The sequence below is a fragment of the Gadus chalcogrammus genome, chromosome 16 (genome assembly GCF_026213295.1).
Source record: "Gadus chalcogrammus isolate NIFS_2021 chromosome 16, NIFS_Gcha_1.0, whole genome shotgun sequence".
Lineage (NCBI taxonomy): Eukaryota > Metazoa > Chordata > Actinopteri > Gadiformes > Gadidae > Gadus > Gadus chalcogrammus.
Genome location: NC_079427.1, coordinates 1,049,758 through 1,074,132, shown reverse-complemented (window position 1 = coordinate 1,074,132; position 24,375 = coordinate 1,049,758). Strand labels below are relative to the sequence as shown.

At 52.8% G+C, this 24,375-nt stretch overlaps 2 protein-coding genes across 2 annotated transcripts in view; both read left to right on the top strand.

The window, feature by feature from the left end:
* Window positions 1-43: 43 nt before the first annotated feature.
* wdr62 (WD repeat domain 62) lies at window positions 44-19,804 on the top strand. Its single transcript, XM_056612049.1, has 32 exons — window positions 44-372; window positions 638-729; window positions 1,724-1,786; window positions 2,484-2,541; window positions 2,631-2,801; window positions 3,035-3,172; window positions 3,295-3,477; window positions 3,791-3,942; window positions 4,483-4,675; window positions 5,062-5,220; window positions 7,696-7,841; window positions 9,904-9,995; window positions 10,182-10,307; window positions 10,920-11,005; window positions 11,231-11,352; window positions 11,656-11,731; window positions 12,140-12,251; window positions 12,421-12,484; window positions 12,572-12,697; window positions 12,790-12,899; window positions 12,976-13,028; window positions 13,693-13,920; window positions 14,185-14,276; window positions 14,837-14,952; window positions 15,042-15,158; window positions 15,838-15,946; window positions 16,066-16,120; window positions 16,213-16,276; window positions 17,707-17,874; window positions 18,283-18,648; window positions 18,751-19,013; window positions 19,110-19,804. The coding sequence occupies exons 1-32, from the start codon at window positions 244-246 to the stop codon at window positions 19,371-19,373; spliced, it is 4,293 nt and encodes a 1,430-aa protein (XP_056468024.1). The 5' UTR covers window positions 44-243; the 3' UTR covers window positions 19,374-19,804.
* A 370-nt stretch (window positions 19,805-20,174) lies between these two features.
* The window catches only part of LOC130406466 (protein Atg16l2-like), a 10,883-nt gene continuing 6,682 nt past the window's right edge, over window positions 20,175-24,375 (top strand). Inside the window, exons 1-5 of the mRNA XM_056612060.1 lie at window positions 20,175-20,418; window positions 21,048-21,102; window positions 21,353-21,413; window positions 22,498-22,571; window positions 23,715-23,966. Coding sequence (XP_056468035.1) covers window positions 20,301-20,418; window positions 21,048-21,102; window positions 21,353-21,413; window positions 22,498-22,571; window positions 23,715-23,966 — 560 coding nt within the window. The 5' untranslated portion in view covers window positions 20,175-20,300. The remainder of the gene's footprint in view (window positions 20,419-21,047; window positions 21,103-21,352; window positions 21,414-22,497; window positions 22,572-23,714; window positions 23,967-24,375) is intronic.

The window sequence follows — 24,375 nt, the reverse complement described above, 5'->3', positions numbered from 1 at the left end:
TTGGTCGCTATTGTATAGTTTAAATTAAGGCCCGCCTCCCCAGGCGAGTGTCAGATTTCACGGTTTTCTCCGCAGCTGAACTTCATCACAAAGTCCTCCATTATCATTATCATATCAACAGCACTGTGTTCGACTGTGTTTGGTTTTATTCTATTGGCTCTTTAAAATAGTTTATCTGGAGGTCGAAAAACACTTCATAAGTGTTGTTTTTATAAAAGTATTACAGACTACTACCGGTGCGCCATGGCAGACCAAGCCGAGCACGGAGCGCCTCCCCCGGCCGCCGCCCGGCCCAGGAGACCCGCTCACAACACCAACCCCAACCTACGACGGAGAAGTCGACAAAGTCAACCGAAACGGGCGTCTAATCGGGTACAGTTGAAGTTGTCGTGCTGATACAACACAGCGTCATTTCTTCCACTGTTGATAGTGTTTGTGTTCATAGGCCTCTAAAGAGACCCACCCATCACATTAAACCCACATCCGACGCATGAACCAGCCAGCCATATAATAACGTGTGTGTGTGTGTGTGTGTGTGTGTGTGTGTGTGTGTGTGTGTGTGTGTGTGTGTGTGTGTGTGTGTGTGTGTGTGTGTGTGTGTGTGTGTGTGTGTGTGTGTGTGTGTGTGTGTGTGTAGGTGCTCTTAGAGAAGGTGTTGGGCATCACTTTGGCCAATGGCAGCAGTCTGGCGTGTGACCCCTCCTCCGGTCTGGTGGCCTACCCTGCTGGGTGAGTTATGTTCCTCCACCCTGGGGTCCTCCACCACCTTAAGCCCTGGGGTCCTCCACCACCTAAGCCCTGGGGTCCTCCATCCTGGGGTCGCAGGAGTTTTACACCCTCCTCAATCTAGGGTCCTGCAGCCTAGGTTCTACTCTGCAGGGTGAGTTATAGGTCCTGCAGCCTAGGTTATACTCTGCAGGGTGAGTTATAGGTCCTGCAGCCTAGGTTCTACTCTGCAGGGTGAGTTATAGGTCCTGCAGCCTAGGTTCTACTCTGCAGGGTGAGTTATAGGTCCTGCAGCCTAGGTTCTACTCTGCAGGGTGAGTTATAGGTCCTGCAGCCTAGGTTCTACTCTGCAGGGTGAGTTATAGGTCCTGCATCCTAGGTTCTACTCTGCAGGGTGAGTTATAGGTCCTGCAGCCTAGGGTTCAACCTAGAGCAAACGATGAGAATATAACAATGGAGGGGTTGCACCGTGTTTGTTTTGTTTATAAATATATGGCCTTTGGGGCCCCCAACATATGTGACTATTACCCTGCGTCCACACCAAAAGATGCATTTGCTGCCCGAACGCGTTGCCGCCGAAGTTTTGACGCGCCGCAAATCAAGTTTTGCGGCGCGTCAAAAGTTTTGCAGCGCGGCAAAGGTTTTGCGGCGCGGCAAAAGTTGAAATATTTCAACTCGAGCAGCATTTGACGCGCCGCCAAGTACGTGAACGCGCCCTCCGCCCGCGCCCGGCAGCGGGCACGGGCATGCCGCGCCGCGAATCAGATTTTGACCCGCCGCAAATCAAGTTTTGCTGCCCGTTTTCTCGGTAGCAAATGCTGCGGCAGCAAAGCAGCAACGCGTCTCTACATTCACTTTGAATGGGATCACGACGCGCGTCAACTTTTTGCATCTTTTGGTGTGAACGCAGGGTTAGTCGTGTTTCTATTGCATGGCTGATGGCAGCGGGGCCAGTAATGGGTCTCTCTGTGTCTCTGGGGGGGCTCTGTGTGTTCAGATGCGTCATCGTGCTCCTTCATCCTGCGAAGAACAAACAGAGTCACATCATCAACTCATGCAGGTCAGTGTCTCTCCTCCTTATACTCCTTATCCTAATCCTTATCTAATACACTGTCCTCCTTTAGAAGAGGCTTCTATTCCTCACTATCTAATGCACCTTCCTCCTTTAAGAGAGGGTTCAATACCTAACTGTCTAATACCCTATCCTACTATAAGAGAGGCTTCTCACCAAGGGTTTAGAAGCTGTCTCTAGATGAACCGGTAGGTCTTCAGATGGAGGTTATTGTTGGCTCAATTGGGGATTGTGTGTGTAGATGGATAGAAAAATACTTTATTGATCCCCAGGGGGAAAATCTTAGTCACAGTTGCTTGAACACGCATACAAAATAAACAAGATGATAAAATAAAATAAAATATCCACATGGCTGATATGGACGATAAAATATATGAAATATGAAATATGCTTTGGAGAATGTGTGACATAATAGTAGGGCAAACAAGTACGTACAGAAGCCTGCGTTAAATATGAACACTAAAAAGGACAAGGGCAAGCATATTAATAATTAAAATGTATAGCAGTGCAAGGATAAAGTTGAAGGAAAACGTGTGTGTGTGTGTGTGTGTGTGTGTGTGTGTGTGTGTGTGTGTGTGTGTGTGTGTGTGTGTGTGTGTGTGTGTGTGTGTGTGTGTGTGTGTGTGTGTGTGTGTGTGTGTGTGTGTGTGTGTGTGTGTGTGTGTGTGTGTGTGTGTGTGTGTAGGAAGACGGTGTCATCGTTGGCCTTCTCTCCGGATGGGAAGTACCTGGTGTCCGGTGAGGTAAGAAACCCTACCCTCTCATTGGCTGGTTTTGGTCACCTGGTCAGCAGCAGCATCAGGACCTCCTGTGTGTGTGTGTGTGTGTGCAGAGTGGCCACATGCCGTGTGTGCGCGTGTGGGACGTGTGTGAGCGCTCCCAGCTGGCTGAGGTCCAGAGCCACAAGTACGGTGTGGCCTGCGTGGCCTTCTCCCCAAGCTCCGCCTACATCGTCTCCGTCGGTTACCAGCACGACATGACCGTCAGCGTGTGGGAGTGGAAGGTACGCACACGCACACAATAAACAAAGTGCACGTTGTAAAGTGCACCTAGGCTCATTGCGTCTTGATACGAGACATGATGGAAAGATCTAGACGTCATTTCTCTACTGTGTGTGTGTGTGTGTGTGTGTGTGTGTGTGTGTGTGTGTGTGTGTGTGTGTGTGTGTGTGTGTGTGTGTGTGTGTGTGTGTGTGTGTGTGTGTGTGTGTGTGTGTGTGTGTGTGTGTGTGTGTAGAAGGGCACGGTGATAGCCTCTAACAAGGTGTCCAGTGGTGTGGCGGCCGTCTCCTTCTCTGAGGACAGCAGCTCCTTCGTCACCGCAGGGAAACGACACGTCAAGTTCTGGAACCTGGACGCCTCTAGGGAACGCAGGGTGAGACGGACGGACGGACGCTAACGCACACACCCCCCACCCCCCCCCCCCCCATCGCGCCCCCAGCAGTGGGGCTCCGATCATCAACCGTCTGACCTGTGATTGGCTCATCCCCTGTGCAGGTGAACAGCACGGTGCCCCTGATTGGGCGGTCCGGGCTCCTGGGGGACTTCAAGGGCAGCGTGTTCTGCGGCGTGGCGTGCGGGCGGGGCGCGGCGGCGGACAACACATACGCCGTCACCAGCGGGGGGCTGCTCTGTCTGTTCAACAAGAGCCGTGACCTGGAGGCATGGGTGCACCTCAAGGTGTGTGTGTGTGTGTGTGTGTGTGTGTGTGTGTGTGTGTGTGTGTGTGTGTGTGTGTGTGTGTGTGTGTGTGTGTGTGTGTGTGTGTGTGTGTGTGTGTGTGTGTGTGTGTGTGTGTGTGTGTGTGTGTGTGTGGTAGTGTATTAGCTCTTTATGTTCAGTCCTGTAACGGTGCTCCTCTGTCCTCTGCTGGTCTTCCCCCTGGTCTCCCCCCTGGTCCCCCCCCCCCCCCCCTGGTCTCCCCCCTGGTCGCCCCCCCCCCCCCCGGTCTCCCCTCTGGCCCCCCACCCCTGTCCCCCCCCCTGGTCCCCAGACGGCGTCGGCCCGCTGCCTGGCGGTCTCTGAGTCCTTCGTGTTCTGCGGCTGCTCTGACGGGACGGTGCGCGTCTTCAGCCCCCTCAACCTGCAGTTCATCTCCAGCCTGCCCCGCCCCCACCGCCTGGGGGTCCAGCTCCAGTACCAGGGGTTAGTACCTACAGCACTAGTACCAGGGGTTAGTACCTACAGCACTAGTACCAGGGGTTAGTACCTACAGCACTAGTACCTACAGTACTAGTGACTACAGTACTAGTACCAGGGGTTAGTACCTACAGCACTAGTACCTACAGTACTAGTAACTACAGTACTAGTACCAGGGGTTAGTACCTACAGCACTAGTACCAGGGGTTAGTACCTACAGCACTAGTACCAGGGGTTAGTACCTACAGCACTAGTACCAGGGGTTAGTACCTACAGCACTAGTACCAGGGGTTAGTACCTACAGCACTAGTACCAGGGGTTAGTACCTACAGCACTAGTACCATCAGGGGTTAGTACCTACAGCACTAGTACCATCAGGGGTTAGTACCTACAGCACTAGTACCATCAGGGGTTAGTACCTACAGCACTAGTACCACCAGGGGTTAGTACCTACAGCACTAACCTTGGTACCCTACAGGACTAGTTGTACCAGGGATTAGTACCCTACACCCTATTTTAAGGTTCTTCTGCTTGGGTTCACTACAGGACGGAGTCCCCTGATTGGCCCAGCCAGCCGGTGTACCCGGACACCGCGGGGGTGACCTTTGACCCCCGGGCGGGTCAGCTGACCTGTGTGTATAACGACCACAGTGTGTACGTGTGGGACGTGCAGAACATCCTCAACCCTACCAAGATGTACTCGGCGCTGTACCACAGCGGCTGTGTCTGGAGCGCAGAGGTACTGCAGTAGTGTTGTAGTACTACAGTAGTATTATACGAGTACTATACTCTGGTCGATATACTCTGTACTGTACGCTGGAGCACAGAGGTACTGCAGTAGTGGTATATGAGTACTATAATCTGGTAGATATACTCTGGTAGATATAACACTACTACTACAGTACTTGTATAATTACTGTTATACGAGTACTGTAGAAGTAGTGTTACTTGAGTACTGTAGTAGTAGTGTGACTTGAGTACAATAATAAGCGAGTCTAGTAGATACGCTCTGTACTGTGGAGTGCTCAGGTATTTCTTCTGTTATGGGAAATTGTAAAACTCGTATGAGTACTTGAATGGTACTGCTCTAGGGGATGTAAGCTTTCTGATTGGCCGGTTCTCCAGGTGTATCCTGAGGTAGAGGGAGGCCTGCTTCCCGCCTCGTCCTTCCTCACCTGTTCCTCCGACAACACCATCAGGGTGTGGCTCCCGGACGGGCCCCCAGGGCCGGCCCCCGACCCTCGAACTGGGGGGGCCCCGGCCCCCGCTAACCGCTACAGCAAGGTAACCTCCTGTCCTTACAACCAGCACTACCAACCTGTACTACACCATGTACCGTACTAGTACTGTTTACACCATGTACCGTACTAGTACTGTTTACACCACGTACTGTACTAGTACTGTTTACACCACGTACCGGACTAGTACTGTTTACACCATCCACCAGACTAGTACTGTTTACACCATGTACCGGACTAGTACTGTTTACACCATGTACCGGACTAGTACTGTTTACGCCATGTTAAGTACTAGTACTGTTTACACCATGTTAAGTACTAGTACTGTTTACACCACGTACCGGACTAGTACTGTTTACACCACGTACCGTACTAGTACTGTTTACACCACGTACCGTACTAGTACTGTTTACACCACGTACCGTACTAGTACTGTTTACACCACGTACCGGACTAGTACTGTTTACACCACGTACCGTACTAGTAGTGTTTACACCACGTACCGGACTAGTACTGTTTACACCACGTACCGTACTAGTACTGTTTACACCATGTACCGTACTAGTACTGTTTACACCACGTACCGTACTAGTACTGTTTACACCACGTACCGGACTAGTACTGTTTACACCACGTACCGGACTAGTACTGTTTACACCACGTACCGGACTAGTACTGTTTACACCACGTACCGTACTAGTACTGTTTACACCATGTACCGGACTAGTACTGTTTACACCACGTACCGTACTGTTTACATCACGTACCGGACTAGTACTGTTTACACCATGTACCGGACTAGTACTGTTTACACCACGTACCGTACTAGTACTGTTTACACCACGTACTGTACTGTTTACACCATGTACCGTACTAGTACTGTTTACACCATGTACCGGACTAGTACTGTTTACACCACGTACCGGACTAGTACTGTTTACACCATCCACCAGACTAGTACTGTTTACACCATGTACCGGACTAGTACTGTTTACACCATGTACCGGACTAGTACTGTTTACGCCATGTTAAGTACTAGTACTGTTTAGACCATGTTAAGTACTAGTACTGTTTACACCACGTACCGGACTAGTACTGTTTACACCACGTACCAGACTAGTACTGTTTACACCACGTACCGTACTAGTACTGTTTACACCACGTACCGGACTAGTACTGTTTACACCACGTACCGTACTAGTACTGTTTAGACCACGTACCGGACTAGTACTGTTTACACCACGTACCGTACTAGTACTGTTTACACCACGTACTGTACTGTTTACACCATGTACCGTTCTAGTACTGTTTACACCATGTACCGGACTAGTACTGTTTACACCACGTACCGGACTAGTACTGTTTACGCCACGTACCGTAATAGTACTGTTTACACCATGTACCGTACTAGTACTGTTTACGCCACGTACCGTACTAGTACTGTTTACACCACGTACCGTAATAGTACTGTTTACACCATGTACCGTACTAGTAGTGTTTACACCACGTACCGTACTAGTACTGTTTACACCACGTACCGGACTAGTACTGTTTACACCACGTACCGGACTAGTACTGTTTACACCACGTACCGGACTAGTACTGTTTACACTGTGTACCAGACGCTAGTACTGTTAACACCAAGTATCGGACTAGTTGTGTTTACACGAGTGGTTCCCAAACTGGGGGGAACCACTATGGGTGAGGCTGGTGTAGTAACACTAAGGTGAGGGTGTTGTAGTAACACTAAGGTGAGGCTGGTGTAGCAGCACTAAGGTGAGGGTGGTGTAGTAACACTAAGGTGAGGCTGGTGCAGTAACACTAAGGCGAGGGTGGTGTAGCAGCACTAAGGCGAGGGTGGTGTAGCAGCACTAAGGCGAGGGTGGTGTAGCAGCACTAAGGCGAGGGTGGTGTAGCAGCACTAAGGCGAGGGTGGTGTAGCAGCACTAAGGCGAGGGTGGTGTAGCAGCACTAAGGCGAGGGTGGTGTAGCAGCACTAAGGCGAGGGTAGTGTAGCAGCACTAAGGTGAGGGTGGTGTAGCAGCACTAAGGCGAGGGTGGTGTAGTAACACTAAGGCGAGGGTGGTGTAGTAACACTAAGGCGAGGGTAGTGTAGCAGCACTAAGGCGAGGGTGGTGTAGCAGCACTAAGGCGAGGGTGGTGTAGCAGCACTAAGGCGAGGGTGGTGTAGCAGCACTAAGGCGAGGGTGGTGTAGTAACACTAAGGCGAGGGTAGTGTAGCAGCACTAAGGCGAGGGTGGTGTAGCAGCACTAAGGCGAGGGTGGTGTAGCAGCACTAAGGCGAGGGTGGTGTAGCAGCACTAAGGCGAGGGTGGTGTAGCAGCACTAAGGCGAGGGTAGTGTAGCAGCACTAAGGCGAGGGTGGTGTAGCAGCACTAAGGCGAGGGTGGTGTAGCATCACTAAGGTGTGGGTGGTGTAGCAGCACTAAGGCGAGGGTGGTGTAGCAGCACTAAGGCGAGGGTGGTGTAGCAGCACTAAGGCGAGGGTGGTGTGTTTCAGGACTTGGTGCGGGTGGTGTACGTGGGAGACGACACTCAGCACCTGCAGGACGCCGCCGGGGCTGATGGGAAATCAGGCGTCCGGGTCCTCGGAGTCAGCCCTGATGGACGACACATCGCCGCCGGCGACCGCAACGGAAACCTGCGGTGTGTGTCTGTGTGTGAAACATATACTGTGTGTGTGTCTGTGTGTGTAACGTATACTGTGTGTGTCTCTGTGTGACGTATATTGTGTGTGTGTGATTTTTAATTTGCTCAGTGAGTCACTCTGGGAACAAGCAATATACTCGTGTATATTCTGGGCCTCCCCTGGCCCAGAACACTAATCAATCACATCGATGTATCAATATAGGCGGGCCAAAAGCGTTGCTGTTTTACCGACCGGATACGGCAAGAGTCTTATCTATTGGTTAGCTCCACTGGTCTGGATACGACAGCCCTTGTATTCTTCTGATATTTTCAAATGCTTGCTTGGTGCCGCCCCTCGAGTTGGGCCATTTTCATTACTCGTTGCCAGACCCCTCAGCTTTCTAGATGTGGTTCTGGATTTCCAGGCTAAGCCTTCCTCAATTTACGTCATAAAAATGACACAATGATGATAACAAATGTTACAATGTCATAATTAAAAAAGATGAAAATTTACTGAGCCGTCTGTAAATCATGAAAGAAAAAAAGAAAACAGCCGATGCCGGAAAAAAATCGGGCGATACCGATGCACGTAAAAAACTGAAATTTCGGCCGACTATATCAGCCGGGCTATATATCGGTCGATCGCTAGTATACTGTGTGTGTGTGTGTGTGTTACGTACTGCTGTGTGTGTGTGTTACGTATACTGTGTGTCTGTGTGTGTGTTACGTATACTGTGTGTCTGTGTGTGTGTTACGTATACTGTGTGTGTGTGTGTGTGAGTAACGTTTACTATGTGTGTGTATATATTAGTGGTGGTCATAGATAATTTTTTTTAATCTAGATTAAAATGGCAAACGGCAAAAAATCTATTTGTTTACCTTGACAACGGTAAATTATACTGGGCAATGGTGATTTATCAAATATAATTCACCGCCGGAAGTTGTGAAGTGCCCATGCAAGTGAACGGAGCATAAACAAAAATAATTGACAGCTGAACGTTGGGAAGGCCCATGCAAGTGAATGGAGCACTCTACAGCATTGAGAAGAGCTGTGTAATAATCCATAATAATGTAAGGTTTAGAAGTTAAATATTTGAAAGTTGTGCTATAAATTAATATAATTTATATTGGAGTTAATTTGCTAGAAATGTACTTACAATTTTTGTCAGTTAATCATTTACATATTTACGTTACACAATTATTACGTATTTACATGTTTACATATTTAACACAGTCAGGATATTCTGTTGAATCTGCCTCTCTGATTCCCTCACGTTTACCTCAGTCTAAGGGTGCACTCACACTAGGCCATCTGGCCGTGGCCGTTGGCCGTTTTCACACCTAACCGTGCTCAAATGGCCCCATTGTTCTCTGGCCTGCACTCACACTGGGCCATCTGGCCGTGGCCGTTGGCCATCGCAACTGTTGCCTGGCCACGGTAGGCTCTTGTACATACGTCATCACGTCGTAAGTAACAGGTCATCACCATGCGTCCGCTGCATGGACCATAATAAAGTCTGCCGCCAGTCAGAGTTTTAACAACAATGGACAACAACACAGAGAACTAAGTTCGCACTTTGCTGAGTCTGTTGCTTATTTGGATATATGTTTACCGTTTAATGGGAAAGAAGGCTCGTCGCCGCTATTATGTCCGTGGTCGTCGCATGGACTATACGTCATCCAGCTCAGGTTGCGTAGCCGTGCGTGTGCGCGTGTCGGCTCATTAGCATCTGTACCGTAGCGGCCCGTACCGTAGCAGCACAGCACACCTCTCCCAAGTGGCCAAATTGGCCTGGCCTGGCCAGACTGGCCACACTCACACTGGCAGATTTGAGCAAGGTTAGGTGTGAAAACGGCCACGGCCAGATGGCCTAGTGTGAGTGTACCCTAAATTCTAGCTTCTGATTGGTTAGTTCAGTCACGTGATGGGTCCGAACAAGGAAGTGTTTGAAAATAGATTAACGGCGATTTTTTTTTTATTGCGCGATAAAACGTTCGCGTTAACGCAGCCGTTAACGCCGATAACTGCCCCCCACTAGTATATATATATATAACATGTACTGTGTGTGTGTGTGTGCAGTGTGTTTGGTGGGCGGAGCCTGGAGGAGCTGGTGCAGATCGAGGCTCACGACTCAGAGGTGTTGTGTTTGGAGTTCTCACCTGCTGATACAGGTGAGCTTCCTGCCTAGGCTCCTCCCCCTCTCTCTCACCCGCTGATACAGGTGAGCTTCCTGCCTAGATGATGGTGTGGTGATGAAGATGGTGTGGTGGTGATGATGAAGACCGTATGATGATGATGATGATGATGAAGACCGTATGATGGTGAGGGTGATGTTGATGAAGACTTGGTGTCTCCAGGTGTGAAGCTTCTGGCCTCGGCCAGCAGAGACCGTCTGATCCACGTCTTCAACCTGGAGAACAACTTCAGCCTGCAGCAAAGCCTCTACGACCACTCTGGCTCCATCACCGCCATCAAGTTCACTGGTAATACTACCACACAATAGATACTGTATAGTATACTAGATATACTGTATACTAGATACTACTGCACCATCACGCCATCAAGTTCACTGGTAATACTACCACACAATAGATACTGTTTACTATATACTGGATACTAGATACTACTGCGCCTCTACCACCACTCACCTACATCAACTACTTTATTACTATATACTAGCCATACTTCCTGTGTTGTAGGTCCTACTTCCTGGATTGTAGTAGCTGTTTCCTGTGTTGTAGATTCTTCTTCCTGGATTGTAGTAGCTGTTTCCTGTGTTGTAGATTCTTCTTCCTGTGTTGTAGTAGCTGTTTCCTGTGTTGTAGGTCCTACTTCCTGGATTGTAGTAGCTGTTTCCTGTGTTGTAGTAGCTGTTTCCTGTTTTGTAGATTATTTTCCCTGTGTTGTAGCTGTTTCCTGTGTTGTAGGTCCTACTTCCTGAGTTGTAGGTCCTACTTCCTGTGTTGTAGGTCCTACTTCCTGTGTTGTAGGTCCTACTTCCTGTCTTGTAGGTCCTACTTCCTGTGTTGTAGTAGCCGTTTCCTGTGTTGTAGGTCCTACTTCCTGTGTTGTAGATTCTTCTTCCTGTGTTCTAGGTCCTACTTCCTGCGCTCCGAGTGCAGCGGTCAGCCTGGTGAGCTGTGGAGCCGATAAGAGCATCTACTTCCGCCGGGCGGAGCAGGTGGGTCTACTTCCTCTGGGGTTAGTACCTGGGGGTCTACTTCCTCTGGGGTTAGTACCTGTGGGTCTACTTCCTCTGGGGTGAGTACCTGTGGGTCTACTTCCTCTGGGGTTAGTACCTGTGGGTCTACTTCCTCTGGGGTTAGTACCTGTGGGGTGAGGGTGAGGAGAGGGTCCCCCCCCCCCCCCCCCCCCGGTCCTGATGGTCTTCCCCCCCCCCCTGCAGACGGCGGAGGGCGTGGTTTTCTCCAGGAGCCACCACGTGGTGGAGAAGACCACGCTGTACGACATGGACCTGGACCCGTCCCGCCGCCACGCCGCCGTAGCCTGCCAGGACCGCAACATCCGGTGGGGCTGCTGCACGCGCCGGGTTCTAGGGGAGGGTCCTGGTTCTGATGCTGTGTTCTGTGTGGTTCTACTGGTTCTGTGTTGTTCTAGTGGAGTGTGTTGGCGGTTCTAGTGGTTCTAGTGGAGTGTGTTGGCGGTTCTAGTGGTTCTAGTGGAGTGTGTTGGTGGTTCTGTGTGGTTGGAGTGTGTTGGTAGTTCTGTGTGGTTGGAGCGTGTTGGCGGTTCTAGTAGTTCTGTGTGCTTCTAGTGTACTGTGTTCGAGGTTCTCGCTTTGGTTCTGAAGGAGCTGGTTGTTCTCCTCAGGGTCTACGAGGTGGAGACGGGGAAGCTCCAGAGGTGTCTGAAGGGGTTCTCGAGTGACGATGGAGCCGTTCTGAAGGTAGGGAGCAGACTGACTCCTAGCTCTGGATGAGAACGTTCTCCGGTGAGGAGGTAGGGAGCAGACTGACTCCTGGCTCTGGATGAGAACGTTCTCCGGTGAGGAGGTAGGGAGCAGACTGACTCCTAGCTCTGGATGAGAACGTTCTCCGGTGAGGAGGTAGGGAGCAGACTGAGTCCTAGCTCTGGATGAGAACGTTCTCCGGTGAGGAGGTAGGAAGCAGACTGAGTCCTGGCTCTGGATGAGAACGTTCTCCGGTGAGGAGGTAGGGAGCAGACTGACCTCTGGCTCTGGAGGAGAACGTTCTCCGGTGAGGAGGTAGGGAGCAGACTGAGTCCTGGCTCTGGAAGAGAACGTTCTCCGGTGGAGCGCTGGTGATCAGCGCCTGTAAGCAGATGTTCTGTTCAGGTGCAGGTGGATCCGTCCGGCTGCTACCTGGCCACCAGCGGCTCCGACCGCAGCATCTCCATCCTGGACTACGAGACCGGGGAGACGGTGGTGACACTGTTCGGACACTCGGGTAAACCCCTGGCCTCTGATCTGATCTGATCTGATCTGATCTGGATTATGGGGAAAGAAATCATAATCACGATTATTTTGCTCAAAATTCTATTAATCGCCCAGCCCCAACTCCCAGTAGGACCAGGCCGGCCCAGTCTCCTGCTGATGTCCTGTCTTGGTTTCCACAGAGATCGTCACCAGTATGAAGTTCACCCTGGACTGCCGGTACCTGGTCACCGTGTCTGGGGACAGGTGAGCTGCCCTCTGTGCCCTATGTGCCCCCTAGCTGTGGGCGTCCTCCGGCTCTCTGTGTGTTCCTCACGCTGGGTGTTCTTCCAGCTGTGTGTTCCTGTGGCGCCTGGACTCCCAGATGACCACCACCATGAAGAAGACGCTGGCCCGGCGGAGGCTGGAGGCGGGGCTTATCGTCGACAACAGACCAACCAGCAAGCAGCTCTCCATCAGGTCGGCCCCCCCGACCAAACGCTCTTAGTACCTGTGTGAAGAGCATGAGCTGTTGAAGACGTCCGTACTAAAGTAGCTCTGGTCTGTTCCAGGAGGGAGACCTTCGTCGCTCTACCTGCAGGCAAGCTTCCTCTTCCTCCCACCCTGGAGGAGAACACAGAGGCTCCTCCTGAGACCCCCGCCCGCCTGCTGCCCCCAGAGGGTGAGGGACGCTCCTCCACCCGTCAGTGTGTGTTGCTGAGGGTGTAGCCGTGTGCTGACGGTGTTTCTGTCCACAGAGTCGCTGCTCCTCGAGACCAACGGCAAGCTGCCCATGTGGTTCCGCAAGCTGGTGAGTCAGACGCTAGTGCTAGGCTAAAAGCACCATTCTAGGCTAATGCCAGGCTAAAGGGCTCCATGCTAGGCTGAAGAGCACCATGCTATGCTAATGCCAGGCTAAAGAGCACCATGCTAAGCTAAAGAGCACCATGCTATGCTAATGCCAGGCTAAAGAACACCATGCTACGCTAAAGATCAACATGCTAGGCTAAAGAGCACCATGCTAGGCTAATGCTAGGCTAAAGAGCACCATGCTAGGCTAAAGAGCCCCATGCTAGGCCAATGCCAGGCTAAAGAGCACCATGCTAGGCTAAAGAGCACCATGCTAGGCTAAAGAGCACCATGCTAGGCTAAAGAGCACCATGCTAGGCTGAAGAGCACCATGCTAGGCCAATGCCAGGCTAAAGAGCACCATGCCAGGCTAAAGAGCACCATGCTAGGCTGAAGAGCACCATGCTAGGCTGAAGAGCACCATGCTAGGCTGAAGAGCACCATGCTAGGCTGAAGAGCACCATGCTAGGCCAATGCCAGGCTAAAGAGCACCATGCTAGGCTGAAGAGCACCATGCTAGGCTAAAGAGTAGTGTAAACGCCGCGGTCCATGGTGATATGACGGAGCGGTGTTGATAGAAAGACCAGATGGAAAAGACGTGCTGAAAATAAATTGTGTGCGTGCAGGAGGGCGGGGCGGGCCTCCAGGTACCTGCGGTCCCACGCGGTCGCTGGGCTCAGCAGGCCTGCCCCCTCACTATCTACAGCCCCCCCGCCGTAAGCCACGCCTCCCCTAACCTGGGGGAGGAGCCAGGGGAGGAGCCGGGGGAGGAGCCGGGGGAGGAGCAGGACGAGGAGGGCCTCTTCCACCCCCAGAGTTTGGACAGCCTGCTGGGCGGCTTGGAGGAGGAGGAGGTGGGCTGACCCCCCCACACATTCACATCAGGAGAGCCGAGAGCCAGCTGTAGCCAGCTCTGTTGTGATTGGTCAGGCTGCAGCCAGCTCTGCTGTGATTGGTCAGACTGTAGCCAGCTCTGTTGTGATTGGTCAGGCTGTAGCCAGCTCTGTTGTGATTGGTCAGGCTGTAGCCAGCTCTGTTGTGATTGGTCAGGCTGTAGCTAGCTATGTTGTGATTGGTCAGACTGAAGACAACTCTCTTGTGATTGGTCTGTCCTCTAGGCTGCTGAGGAGCCCTCTGAGCCGATTGGCTGTGCAGGCACTGACATCATGAACCAAACCTTTGTTTCATCTTCAACCTTTACGGCAGAAGGGTGAGTAACATGGAGCTTGTGTGATACTGCAGGAATACCAGTGAGATACTGCAGGAATACTAGTGAGATACTGCAGCAATACCAGTGAGATACTGCAGCAATACCAGTGAGATACTGCAGCAATACCAGTGAGATACTGCAGCAATACCAGTGAGATACTGCAGCAATACCAGTGAGATACTGCATCAATACCAGTGAGATACTGCAGCAATACCAGTGAGATACTGCAGCAATACCAGTGAGATACTGCAGCAATACCAGTGAGATACTGTAGGAATACCGGTGAGATACTGTAGGAATACCGGTGAGATACTGTAGGAATACCGGTGAGATACTGCAGGAATACCGGTGAGATCCCGCAGGAATACCAGTGAGATCCCGCAGGAATACCAGTGAGATACTGTAGGAATACCAGTTAGTGTGTGTGTGTGTGTGTGTGTGTGTGTGTGTGTGTGTGTGTGTGTGTGTGTGTGTGTGTGTGTGTGTGTGTGTGTGTGTGTGTGTGTGTGTGTGTGTGTGTGTGTGTGTGTGTGTGTGTGTGTGTGTGTGTGTGTGTGCAGGGACTTCGAGGTGCAGGCGGCAGAGCAGCGTGGGGTTCGTCAGGGGGCGGAGCCAGGGGCAGAGCTGAGCCAGGACTCCGCCTACTGCGACGGATCAGCCGGATACCAGCAGGACGGTACGCACGCACGCCTGTGTGTGTGTGTGTGTGTGGACAGGAAGTGATGTATGTGGACAGGAAGTGATGTAAAGCGGTCCCTCCCCCAGACACAGACTCCCTGAGCCAGGCCAGCTCCCTGGGGAGCTCAGGGGTGGAGGAGGAGGAGGTGGAGGAGAACCCCGGCCTGATGAAGACCCACTTTGACACGCTGGCCACGCCCACAGGTCTCACTCACTCACTCACTCACTCACTCACTCACTCACTCACTCACTCACTCACTCACTCACTCAACACCATTACTCACTCACTCACTCACTCACTCACTCACTCACTCACTCACTCACTCACTCACTCACTCACTCACTCACTCACTCACTCACTCACTCACTCAACACCATTACTCACTCACTCACTCACTCACTCACTCACTCACTCACTCACTCACTCACTCACTCACTCACTCACTCACTCACTCACTCACTCAACACCATTACTCACTCACTCACTCACTCACTCACTCACTCACTCACTCACTCACTCACTCACTCAACACCATTACTCACTCACCCACTCACCCACTCACTCACTCAACACCATTACTCACTCACTCACTCACTCACTCACTCACCCACTCACCCACTCACTCACTCACTCACTCACTCACTCAACACCATTACTCACTCACTCACTCACTCACTCACTCACTCACTCACTCACTCACTCACTCACTCACTCATTAGACCGGTGGTCCTCAGCCTTCTAAAGGCTGTGATCCTAACTCCTAACATCGTGGTCCCTAAGCCCAGGTACCTTTTTGAACCTGACCTTTGACCTCTATAGCGCGTTTATACCTGACCTTTGACCTCCGCAGAGCGTGTTGAACCTGACCTTTGACCTCCGCAGAGCGTTTCGACACTGACCTGCGGGCGCTGCAGGTGCAGGAGCGGCCGTTCCTCAACCCCCGCCTCAGCATCTCCACGCGCTTCCTGTCGCGCTTCCAGGACCGCCTCCGGTAAGTACCGCCCCCCTGACCCCCCCTTGGTACCACCCCCTGGGCCCCGTCCCCTGACCCCTTGGCCCCGCCCCCTGACCTCCTTAGATGTTGTGTTGATTCTTGTGTTGTGCTTTCAGACTCGGCCCCCCGCACTCCCTCCCTCCTCCCATCTCTGAGGAGCCCTGTCGACAGGTAGGTCACATGACCTGCACTCACATGACCTCCTCCTGTCACATGACCAGCCGGTGTCTGTCCCGTGGGTCTGACCGGTGTTCCCCCCGCAGGTGACCCGGCCCCTGCGGCCCCTGAGCTCTGCCGAGGAGACCCCGTCGAACCCCCGGAGAGGAGGTGAGCTTCAGAGAGGAGGACTGGGGTACTTTAGAGAGTAGTACTGGGGTACTTTAGAGTAGTACTGGGGTACTTTAGAGTAGTACTGGGGTACTTCAGAGAGGAGTACTGGGGTACTTCAGAGAGTAGTACTGGGGTACTCTAGAGAGGAGTACTGGGGTACTTTAGAGTAGTACTGGGGTACTCTAGAGAGGAGTACTGGGGTACTTTAGAGTAGTACTGGGGTACTCTAGAGAGGAGTACTGGGGTACTTTAGAGTAGTACTGGGGTACTTTAGAGAGGAGTACTGGGGTACTTTAGAGAGTAGTACTGGGGTACTTTAGAGAGTAGTACTGGGGTACTTTAGAGTAGTACTGGGGTACTTCAGAGAGGAGTACTGGGGTACTTTAGAGAGGAGGACTGGGGTACTTTAGAGTAGTACTGGGGTACTTGAGAGAGGAGTACTGGGGTACTTTAGAGAGGAGGACTGGGGTACTTTAGAGAGTAGTACTGGGGTACTTTAGAGAGTAGTACTGGGGTACTTTAGAGTAGTACTGGGGTACTTCAGAGAGGAGTACTGGGGTACTTTAGAGAGGAGGACTGGGGTACTTTAGAGAGTAGTACTGCAGTACCAGGTCTACAGTGATACTTTAGAGAGTACTACTTTAGAGAGTAGTACTGTAGTACCAGGTCTACTGTAGTACTTTAGAGATTTAGCCTCGACGTCTCGGGTCCGGCCAATCACATCGTGGATAGTCGGTGGGCGGGTTTACCATAAGGACGACTGAGTTACCACGGCCCCTTGTGAAGGCTGTGCCGTCCCTGCTACATGATTTGATTGTAGCGCTGTCCTATTGCGCGCAGAGGGACTTTGAAAGACGACCGCTTATCCAACCCCTTGGATAAGCGAATGAGAGTAGTACTCCCAGTACTTTAGAGAGTATTACCAGGTCTACAGTAGTACTTCAGAGGGTAGAACTGTAGCACTGTACTGTAATCGTACTGGCACTACTCTTAGTTTAATATGTAATGCGGCCCCATTGTTTTTAATCCGTACTTCCACCTCTCTTGTTCAGCAGACACAAACGTTTTCTTTACAAAGCGTTGGGCCAAAGCCTCTGGTACGAGAGGTACTACATCCTGTTGAGCGGGTCACATCCTGTCTCGTGTCCCGCCCCTTGCTACCCCCTACCTTTGGTATCACGTAGTGGTTTACTCTGAAAGGGCATTTAACTCGGTTCTACCATGACAGTCCAGCTTCATACGCACCTGTCACTGTCCGCAACAATAGCTTTGTTTTGAGGGGGGGAGGGGGAGGGGGGGGGGGGGGGATCATGACATCATCGTCCGATTTGAAGAACTCCGATCCCGGCCAATGACGTCATGGGTCGACCTCCACGTGTGGGCGGGGACTATGACCACACCCCCTAATCTGGCGCTCACTCAAGCAGCTCTGGGATTGGCCCGACAGCCTGTCACTCTAGTGAGGGTGTTGAGGGCCCTCCCGGACTCCAGGCGAAGACGGACCGGCCTGCTGCCCCATCAGCCCCTGCTCCCCAACCGGTCGCTACGGCGACGCAAAACCCTGGCGGTCATCTACTGCCGAGGAGGGCTGGGAGGTGTGTGGTCGACCGCACCCCAGGGGCGGGCCTAGAGGGCACTGGGGGTGTGGCTAGAGGGCACTGGGGGTGTGGCTAGTGGACCCAAAAGGAGTGGTGTCTGAAGGTGGTGTCTGAAGGTGGTGCGATGTCTGAAGGTGGGGTTTGAAGGTGGGGTCTGAAGGTGGGGTCTGAAGGTGGGGTCTGAAGGTGGTGTCTGAAGGTGATGTCTGAAGGTGGGGTCTGAAGGTGGGGTCTGAAGGTGGGGTCTGAAGGTGGTGCAGCGGAGACTAGAGCGCAGCGTGTCGGTGTCTGACCACGGGGTTGGTTCGAGGTGCGCTGGGGGCTGGTATGGGGTTGGATGACCCCCCCTGTGAGCCTGGTGGTTGGCGTCAGAGTGTAACGTGCTCCTCATGTCTTGGTTCCCAGCAGAGCTCCCAGACAGGACCCTGTCCACCAGTCTGCCCAGCGAGGGGCCCAGTGAGGGCGCCCGGCCCTCATCCGTCCGCCTCCCCCGCCCCCCTGCCCCCTCCTCCCCCGTGGAGGAGGAGCTGCAGACTCCCCTCCCCTCCTCTGTACGCGACCCCCCCGCTCCCGGCCCCTCCCCCCAGAGGACCCCGTGTCTTGTAGCCGCGGCGTTGCCGCGCCAACGGGCTGTCCTGACCGACAGCGAGGCTCAGAGCAGCGTCTCAGGAGGTCAGGGGGCGGCAGCATCAGCTGACCCCTCCCCGGCCCAGTCCTCCTCCCCCAGGGGGGGTGCCAGCCTACAGGAGGTCCTCTGCGCTCCAGCTGAAGGTATGACTCCTCCTCCTCCTCCTCCTCCTCCTCCTCCTCTAGAGGCTGGGGTGCCTGATGCTCCTGGCTGCTGCGTTGTGAGAATTGTCCTCCTCTCTGCAGGCCTGGAGCCCCTCAGCCTGGAGCCCTTCAGCCCGGAGCCCCTCAGCCTGGAGCCTCCCCCCAGCCTGGAAACTCCCCCCAGCCTGGAGCCCATCAGCCTGGAGCCTCCCAGTCTGGAGCCTCCCCCCAGCCTGGAACCTCTCAGCCTGGAGCCTCCCAGCCTGGAGCCCCCGACCCTTGAGCCCCCCAGCCTGGAGCTCTGTCAGCAGGCTGCTCAGGAGTTGCGGCAGGCGGTGCAGCGGGCGCTGAACCTGCAGCGGCAGGTCGGTACGGGTTCAGGGGGTGGGGCCACAGGGTGGGGGCGGAGCCACAGGGCGGGGACGGGGCCAGGTGTGACGTAATGTCCTCTCTCTCTGCAGGTGGACGGCGTGTGTGCGTCCGAGCGGCGTGTCGCCATGGCGACTGTCCTCGAGGAGGCGCTGGTCTCCGCCCACAACGACCTCGGCGCCGTCTGCTTGTCTGACAGGAAGTGCAGCCCTGACTCCGACCCTCCGCGACCGGAGGCTGACGATAGGACGATGGAGCTGCTGGAGAGATACTCTGACCTTCTGCTGAACATGACCCGTGGCAAAGTGGAGCAGCAAAGCATCATGGGAGTCGTGGACAACCCTGGGTCGCATTAGCAGCAAAGCATCATGGGAGATGTTGACTCCCCTTGCTCGCAGCAAAGCATCATGGGAGATGTTGACTCCCCTTGCTCGCAGCAAAGCATCATGGGATATGTTGACTTCCCTTGCTCGCAGCAAAGCATCATGGGAGATGTCAACGTTCCTCGTCTTCATGTAAATGTTTTGTATAAAGGTTTTATATTTAAGTATTTAATTAGAGTTTTGTGCAAATATCTGAATTTTCCAATGTTATGGATCATTTTTATACTTTTGGGAGAAATGGAAAACAGGTTTTCAGTTGTCCCCATAGCAACACGTCCTATTATGGGATGTGCTGTGCGGTCAGCTCTGGACACGCCTCGAAAGTCAGTCAGTATTAAAGTTTTAAAGTTTCAGCTTTGCCCTCAGAGTCGTGAATAAAAGCAGCGTTCGAATGACTCGGTCTCCTGTCCTCATTGGCTAACAGGGTTATGATGTCACCAATCTCATTTCCTCACCATTAATGAAAGGATTTGATTTGTAGAAGGACTAGTTAACTACTTTAATCTCTTGATTTAAAGTAAGACTTGTTAATTACTTTAAACTAGTTGTACTGCAGTAGGACTTGTTCCCTAGTTTAAACTAGTTGTACAGCAGTAGGACTTGTTAACTAGTTTAAACTAGTTGTACTACAGTAGGACTAGTTTAAAAGAGGTCTAACAGTTGAAGAAATTGTGTTGATCATTTTGAGGGTGCAGTACCACCACACACAACAGACGCACTCCCACCACACACGGAAATATGTAGGTGTGGTCAAATCAGGAAGACGAATCAAAGTTGGTGGTGATTGGCTGAGTGAAAAACAACAAGTTGCGAGGAAAAGAAACTGACAGGAGACAAAGTGAACAATATAAGTTATATCTGGATTATTATGAGCTGTTTGAACGTTCAGAACCGGTGATTATGAGCTGCGTGGCCGTGAAGCCTCCTTCGGGTGGTAGGTGGAAGGTGGACGTGATCCGCCAGCTGAAGCGACGGGACCAGAGGCAGCACGAAGCGTTCAGCGACCTGATCCGGCACTGTAAGTACAGATGTTATGATATATGTAAGAGTACACTCACAGGATGTAGCGATATGAACGCACACAATAAATAAAGATGTATGTATATGATACATGTATGAAGTCCTACTGTACTAGGTTGGCCTCTGAGTGTAACTACTACTACATGGAGTCATCTGTGTTTGTCCATAGAGAATGTTGGTATTTCACCTTCCATGTTGTTTCGTGTCGTTAAAAGTGTTCAGTAAAGCAAGGCGATTTCCTTTCATTATGCCCGCATCTTTTTCTTTGTTGATTTATATTTCCGTTGGCAACTGAAAAAGTGTAGTTCATTGATTGTGTCTGCATGCATTGATCAACTAATCAACATCTATCCATCTTTAATGATCAAGTGTAGCATAGTTCATTAAAGAACGGGCCTGTAGAGGTTACTGAACGGAGGTAAAGATGAATAGGGGGGACAGTGCCTTCATGTGATAGAGTCAGTGTTGTGCCAGGTGGGCTGAGCAGGTAATAATGTGATAATAATGAGGCCGAAGGTCACTTAGTCTAAGGTCACTTTGTCTGAGGTCACCTAGTCTAAGGTTTGAGGTGTGTGTGTGTGTGTGTGTGTGTGTGTGTGTGTGTGTGTGCCGTGTGATTTTCAACAGACAGCCGCATGCTTGAGAAGTCCAGCATCTCTGCAGGGTTCCTGAGGACTGCCAGGTAACCATGACAACCTCCACCGCCCTCCCCTCCTCTCCGAGTCTTCATCTCTTTATTGACAATCCTATTTGTTGTTTGTTTCTAGTAATTTGTATTAATGGAACGCATTATATATTGTATAATATGTTACAGACTGAAGATTTGCAATAATTCCTATTGGCGATATTATCACTGATGATGTGCACATAAAGAAGTTTATGCACACACAATGTGTGGGTTTGTGTGTGTGTGTGTGTGTGTGTGTGTGTAGGGTCCCATCAGGCCCGGAGTCCTTGTCTCAGAACGATCGCCTGAAGACGATGACCGGAGAGGTGAGACTTCCTGTTTCGTACACAACCTCCCAGCATGCATTCTGGTCTTTTAAAGGGAAGCTCTGGGCTGTTTACTTAGATGGAAAAATAGTTAAAATGTCAGCCTGCAAAATCAGCACGTGTCACCCCCAGGTTACCCCGAGTTACCCCCAGGTTACCCCGAGTTACCCAGAGTCACCCCCAGGTTACCCCGAGTTACCCAGAGTCACCCCCAGGTTACCCCGAGTTACCACGAGGTTACCCCGAGTCACCCCAAGTTTACCCCGAGTCACCCCCAGTTACCCCCAGGTTACCCCGAGTTACCCCCAGGTTACCCCGAGTTACCCCGAGGTTACCCCGAGTTACCCCGAGGTTACCCCGAGTTACCCAGAGTCACCCCCGAGTTACCCAGAGTTACCCCCAGTTACCCCCAGGTTACCCCGAGTTACCCCGAGGTTACCCCGAGTTACCCCGAGGTTACCCCGAGTTACCCAGAGTCACCCCCGAGTTACCCAGAGTTACCCCGAGGTTACCCCGAGTTACCCCCAGGTTACCCCGAGTAAACCCGAGGTTACCCCGAGTTACCCAGAGTCACCCCCGAGTTAGCCAGAGTTACCCCGAGGTTACCCCGAGTTACCCCCAGGTTACCCCGAGTCACCTCAGCTGGGGTGACTCGGCAATGTTTCTGGAAGCGTTCTGTGACCAGGAGTCGGTTCCTCCTCGTGGAGTGTGACCCCTTCAACCGAACAGAACTGAGTGTGGCATCCAGTGGGCGGACCTAACCCTCCAACCAATCAGGTTACAGCTGTTCGATCGGCTGGCCGTCCATTGTGTTGGTTAGACGTAGTTTGTGTTCTCGTTATCTATTCTCTCTTCTCTTCTCTCCTCTCCCCTTCTCTCCTCTCCCCTTCTCTCCTCTCCTCCTTTATCCTCCTCTCCTCTCCTCCTCCCCTTTCCTCCTCCTCTCCTCTCCTCTCCTCCTTTCTCCTCCTCTCCTCTCTCCTCCTCTCCTCTTCTCCTTTATCCTCCTCTCCTCCTCACCTTTCCTCCGTTCTCCTCCTCTCCTCTCCTCTCCTCTCCTCTCCTCTCCTCTCCTCTCCTCTAGTTGGCGTGCCAGGTGGTGGCTCTTCAGCAGGAGTTGAACATCAAGCAGAAGGTTCTGGAGGAGCAGCAAAGCAGGTACTGTCTCTCCTCCTCCTCCTCCTCCTTCTCTCCTCCTCCTCCTCCTCCTCCTCCTCCTCCTCCTCCTCCTCCTCCTCCTTCTGCTCCACCTCAGAGTGTTCTTACTACCCTCCCCTTGGCTTGCTGGATGTCAGTGTTTCTCCAGGTGTGGTTGTGTGACGGTGTAACGGGTGTGGTTGTGTGGTGGTGTAACGGGTGTGGTGGTGTAACTGGTGTGGTGGTGTAACGGGTGTGATGGTGTAACTGTGTGGTGGTGTAACGGGTGTGGTTGTGTGGTGGTGTAACGGGTGTGGTTGTGTGGCGGTGTAACGGGTGTGGTGTGGTTGTGTGGTGGTGTGATGGTATATCGGGTGTGGTGGTGTAACGGGCGTGGTTGTGTGGTGGTGTAACGGGCGTGGTTGTGTGGTGGTGTAGCGGGCGTGGTTGTGTGGTGGTGTAACGGCTGTGGTTGTGTGGCGGTGTAACGGGTGTGGTGGTGTGATGGTATATCGGGTGTGGTGGTGTAACGGGCGTGGTGGTGTAACGGGCGTGGTTGTGTGGCGGTGTAACGGGTGTGGTTGTGTGGTGGTGTAACGGGCGTGGTTGTGTGGTGGTGTAACGGGCGTGGTTGTGTGGCGGTGTAACGGGTGTGGTTGTGTGGCGGTGTAACGGGTGTGATGGTGTAACTGTGTGGTGGTGTAACGGGTGTGGTTTTGTAACGGGTGTGGTTGTAACGGGTGTGGTTGTGTAACGGGCGTGGTTGTGTGGCGGTGTAACGGGTGTGGTGATGTAACGGGCGTGGTTGTGTGGTGGTGTAACGGGTGTGGTGGTGTAACGGGTGTGGTTGTGTGGCGGTGTAACGGGTGTGGTTGTGTAACGGGCGTGGTTGTGTGGCGGTGTAACGGGTGTGGTGGTGTAACGGGCGTGGTTGTGTGGTGGTGTAACGGTGTGGTTGTGTGGCGGGGTAACGGGCGTGGTTGTGTGGTGGTGTAACGGGCGTGGTTGTGTGGTGGTGTAATGGTGTGGTTGTGTGGCGGGGTAACGGGCGTGGTTGTGTGGTGGTGTAACGGTGTGGTTGTGTGGCGGTGCAACAGGCGTGGTTGTGTGGTGGTGTAACGGTGTGGTTGTGTGGTGGTGTAACGGGCGTGGTTGTGGCCCCAGGTTGGCGGGGGCCCAGCAGGGGGCCTCAGGCGCCCAGGCTGAGGAGCAGGCCCTGCAGGCCCGGGCCGCGGGGGTCCAGGCGGCCAACGCGGGGCTGAAGCGCGAGTACGACGCCCTGCTGCTGCTGCACGCCGCGGCCGACGCCTGCGTCCGTGCGGAGACCCAGCGGGGGGCGGAGCTCCTGGAGGACGTCATCCGACACAAGCAGCAGGCGGCCGCACGCCTCAACTCCGCCAACGAGAGGCGCTCGCGGTATGAACGCATGAACCCCCACAACGAGAGGCGGTCCCGGTATGAACACATGAACCCCCACAACGAGAAGCGGTCCCGGTATGAACACATGAGCCCCCTCACCGAGGGGGCTCCCGGTATGAACACACGAACACATGAACCCCCACAACGAGAGGCGGTCCCGGTATGAACACATGAGCCCCCTCACCGAGAGTCTCCCGGTACTGACATGCTCTCAAGAACTCTAATGGGAGCCCCTGATAGTAGAACCCTGATAGGAGTACCCCGTAGTAGAACCCTGTGGTAGAACCCTGTGGTAGAACCCCGTAGTAGAACCCCGTAGTAGAACCCTGATAGTAGAACCCCGATAGGAGTACCCCGTAGTAGAACCCCGTAGTAGAACCCTGTAGTAGAACCCCGTAGTAGAACC

Excerpts from the sequence above, each read along its gene's own strand:
- wdr62 (XM_056612049.1), top strand. The coding sequence starts at position 244 with ATGGCAGACCAAGCCGAGCACGGAGCGCCTCCCCCGGCCGCCGCCCGG. Across the intron at positions 1,787-2,483 it reads CACATCATCAACTCATGCAG|GAAGACGGTGTCATCGTTGG; the intron begins GTCAGTGTCTCT and ends GTGTGTGTGTAG. Across the intron at positions 15,159-15,837 it reads CACGCTGGCCACGCCCACAG|AGCGTTTCGACACTGACCTG; the intron begins GTCTCACTCACT and ends TGACCTCCGCAG.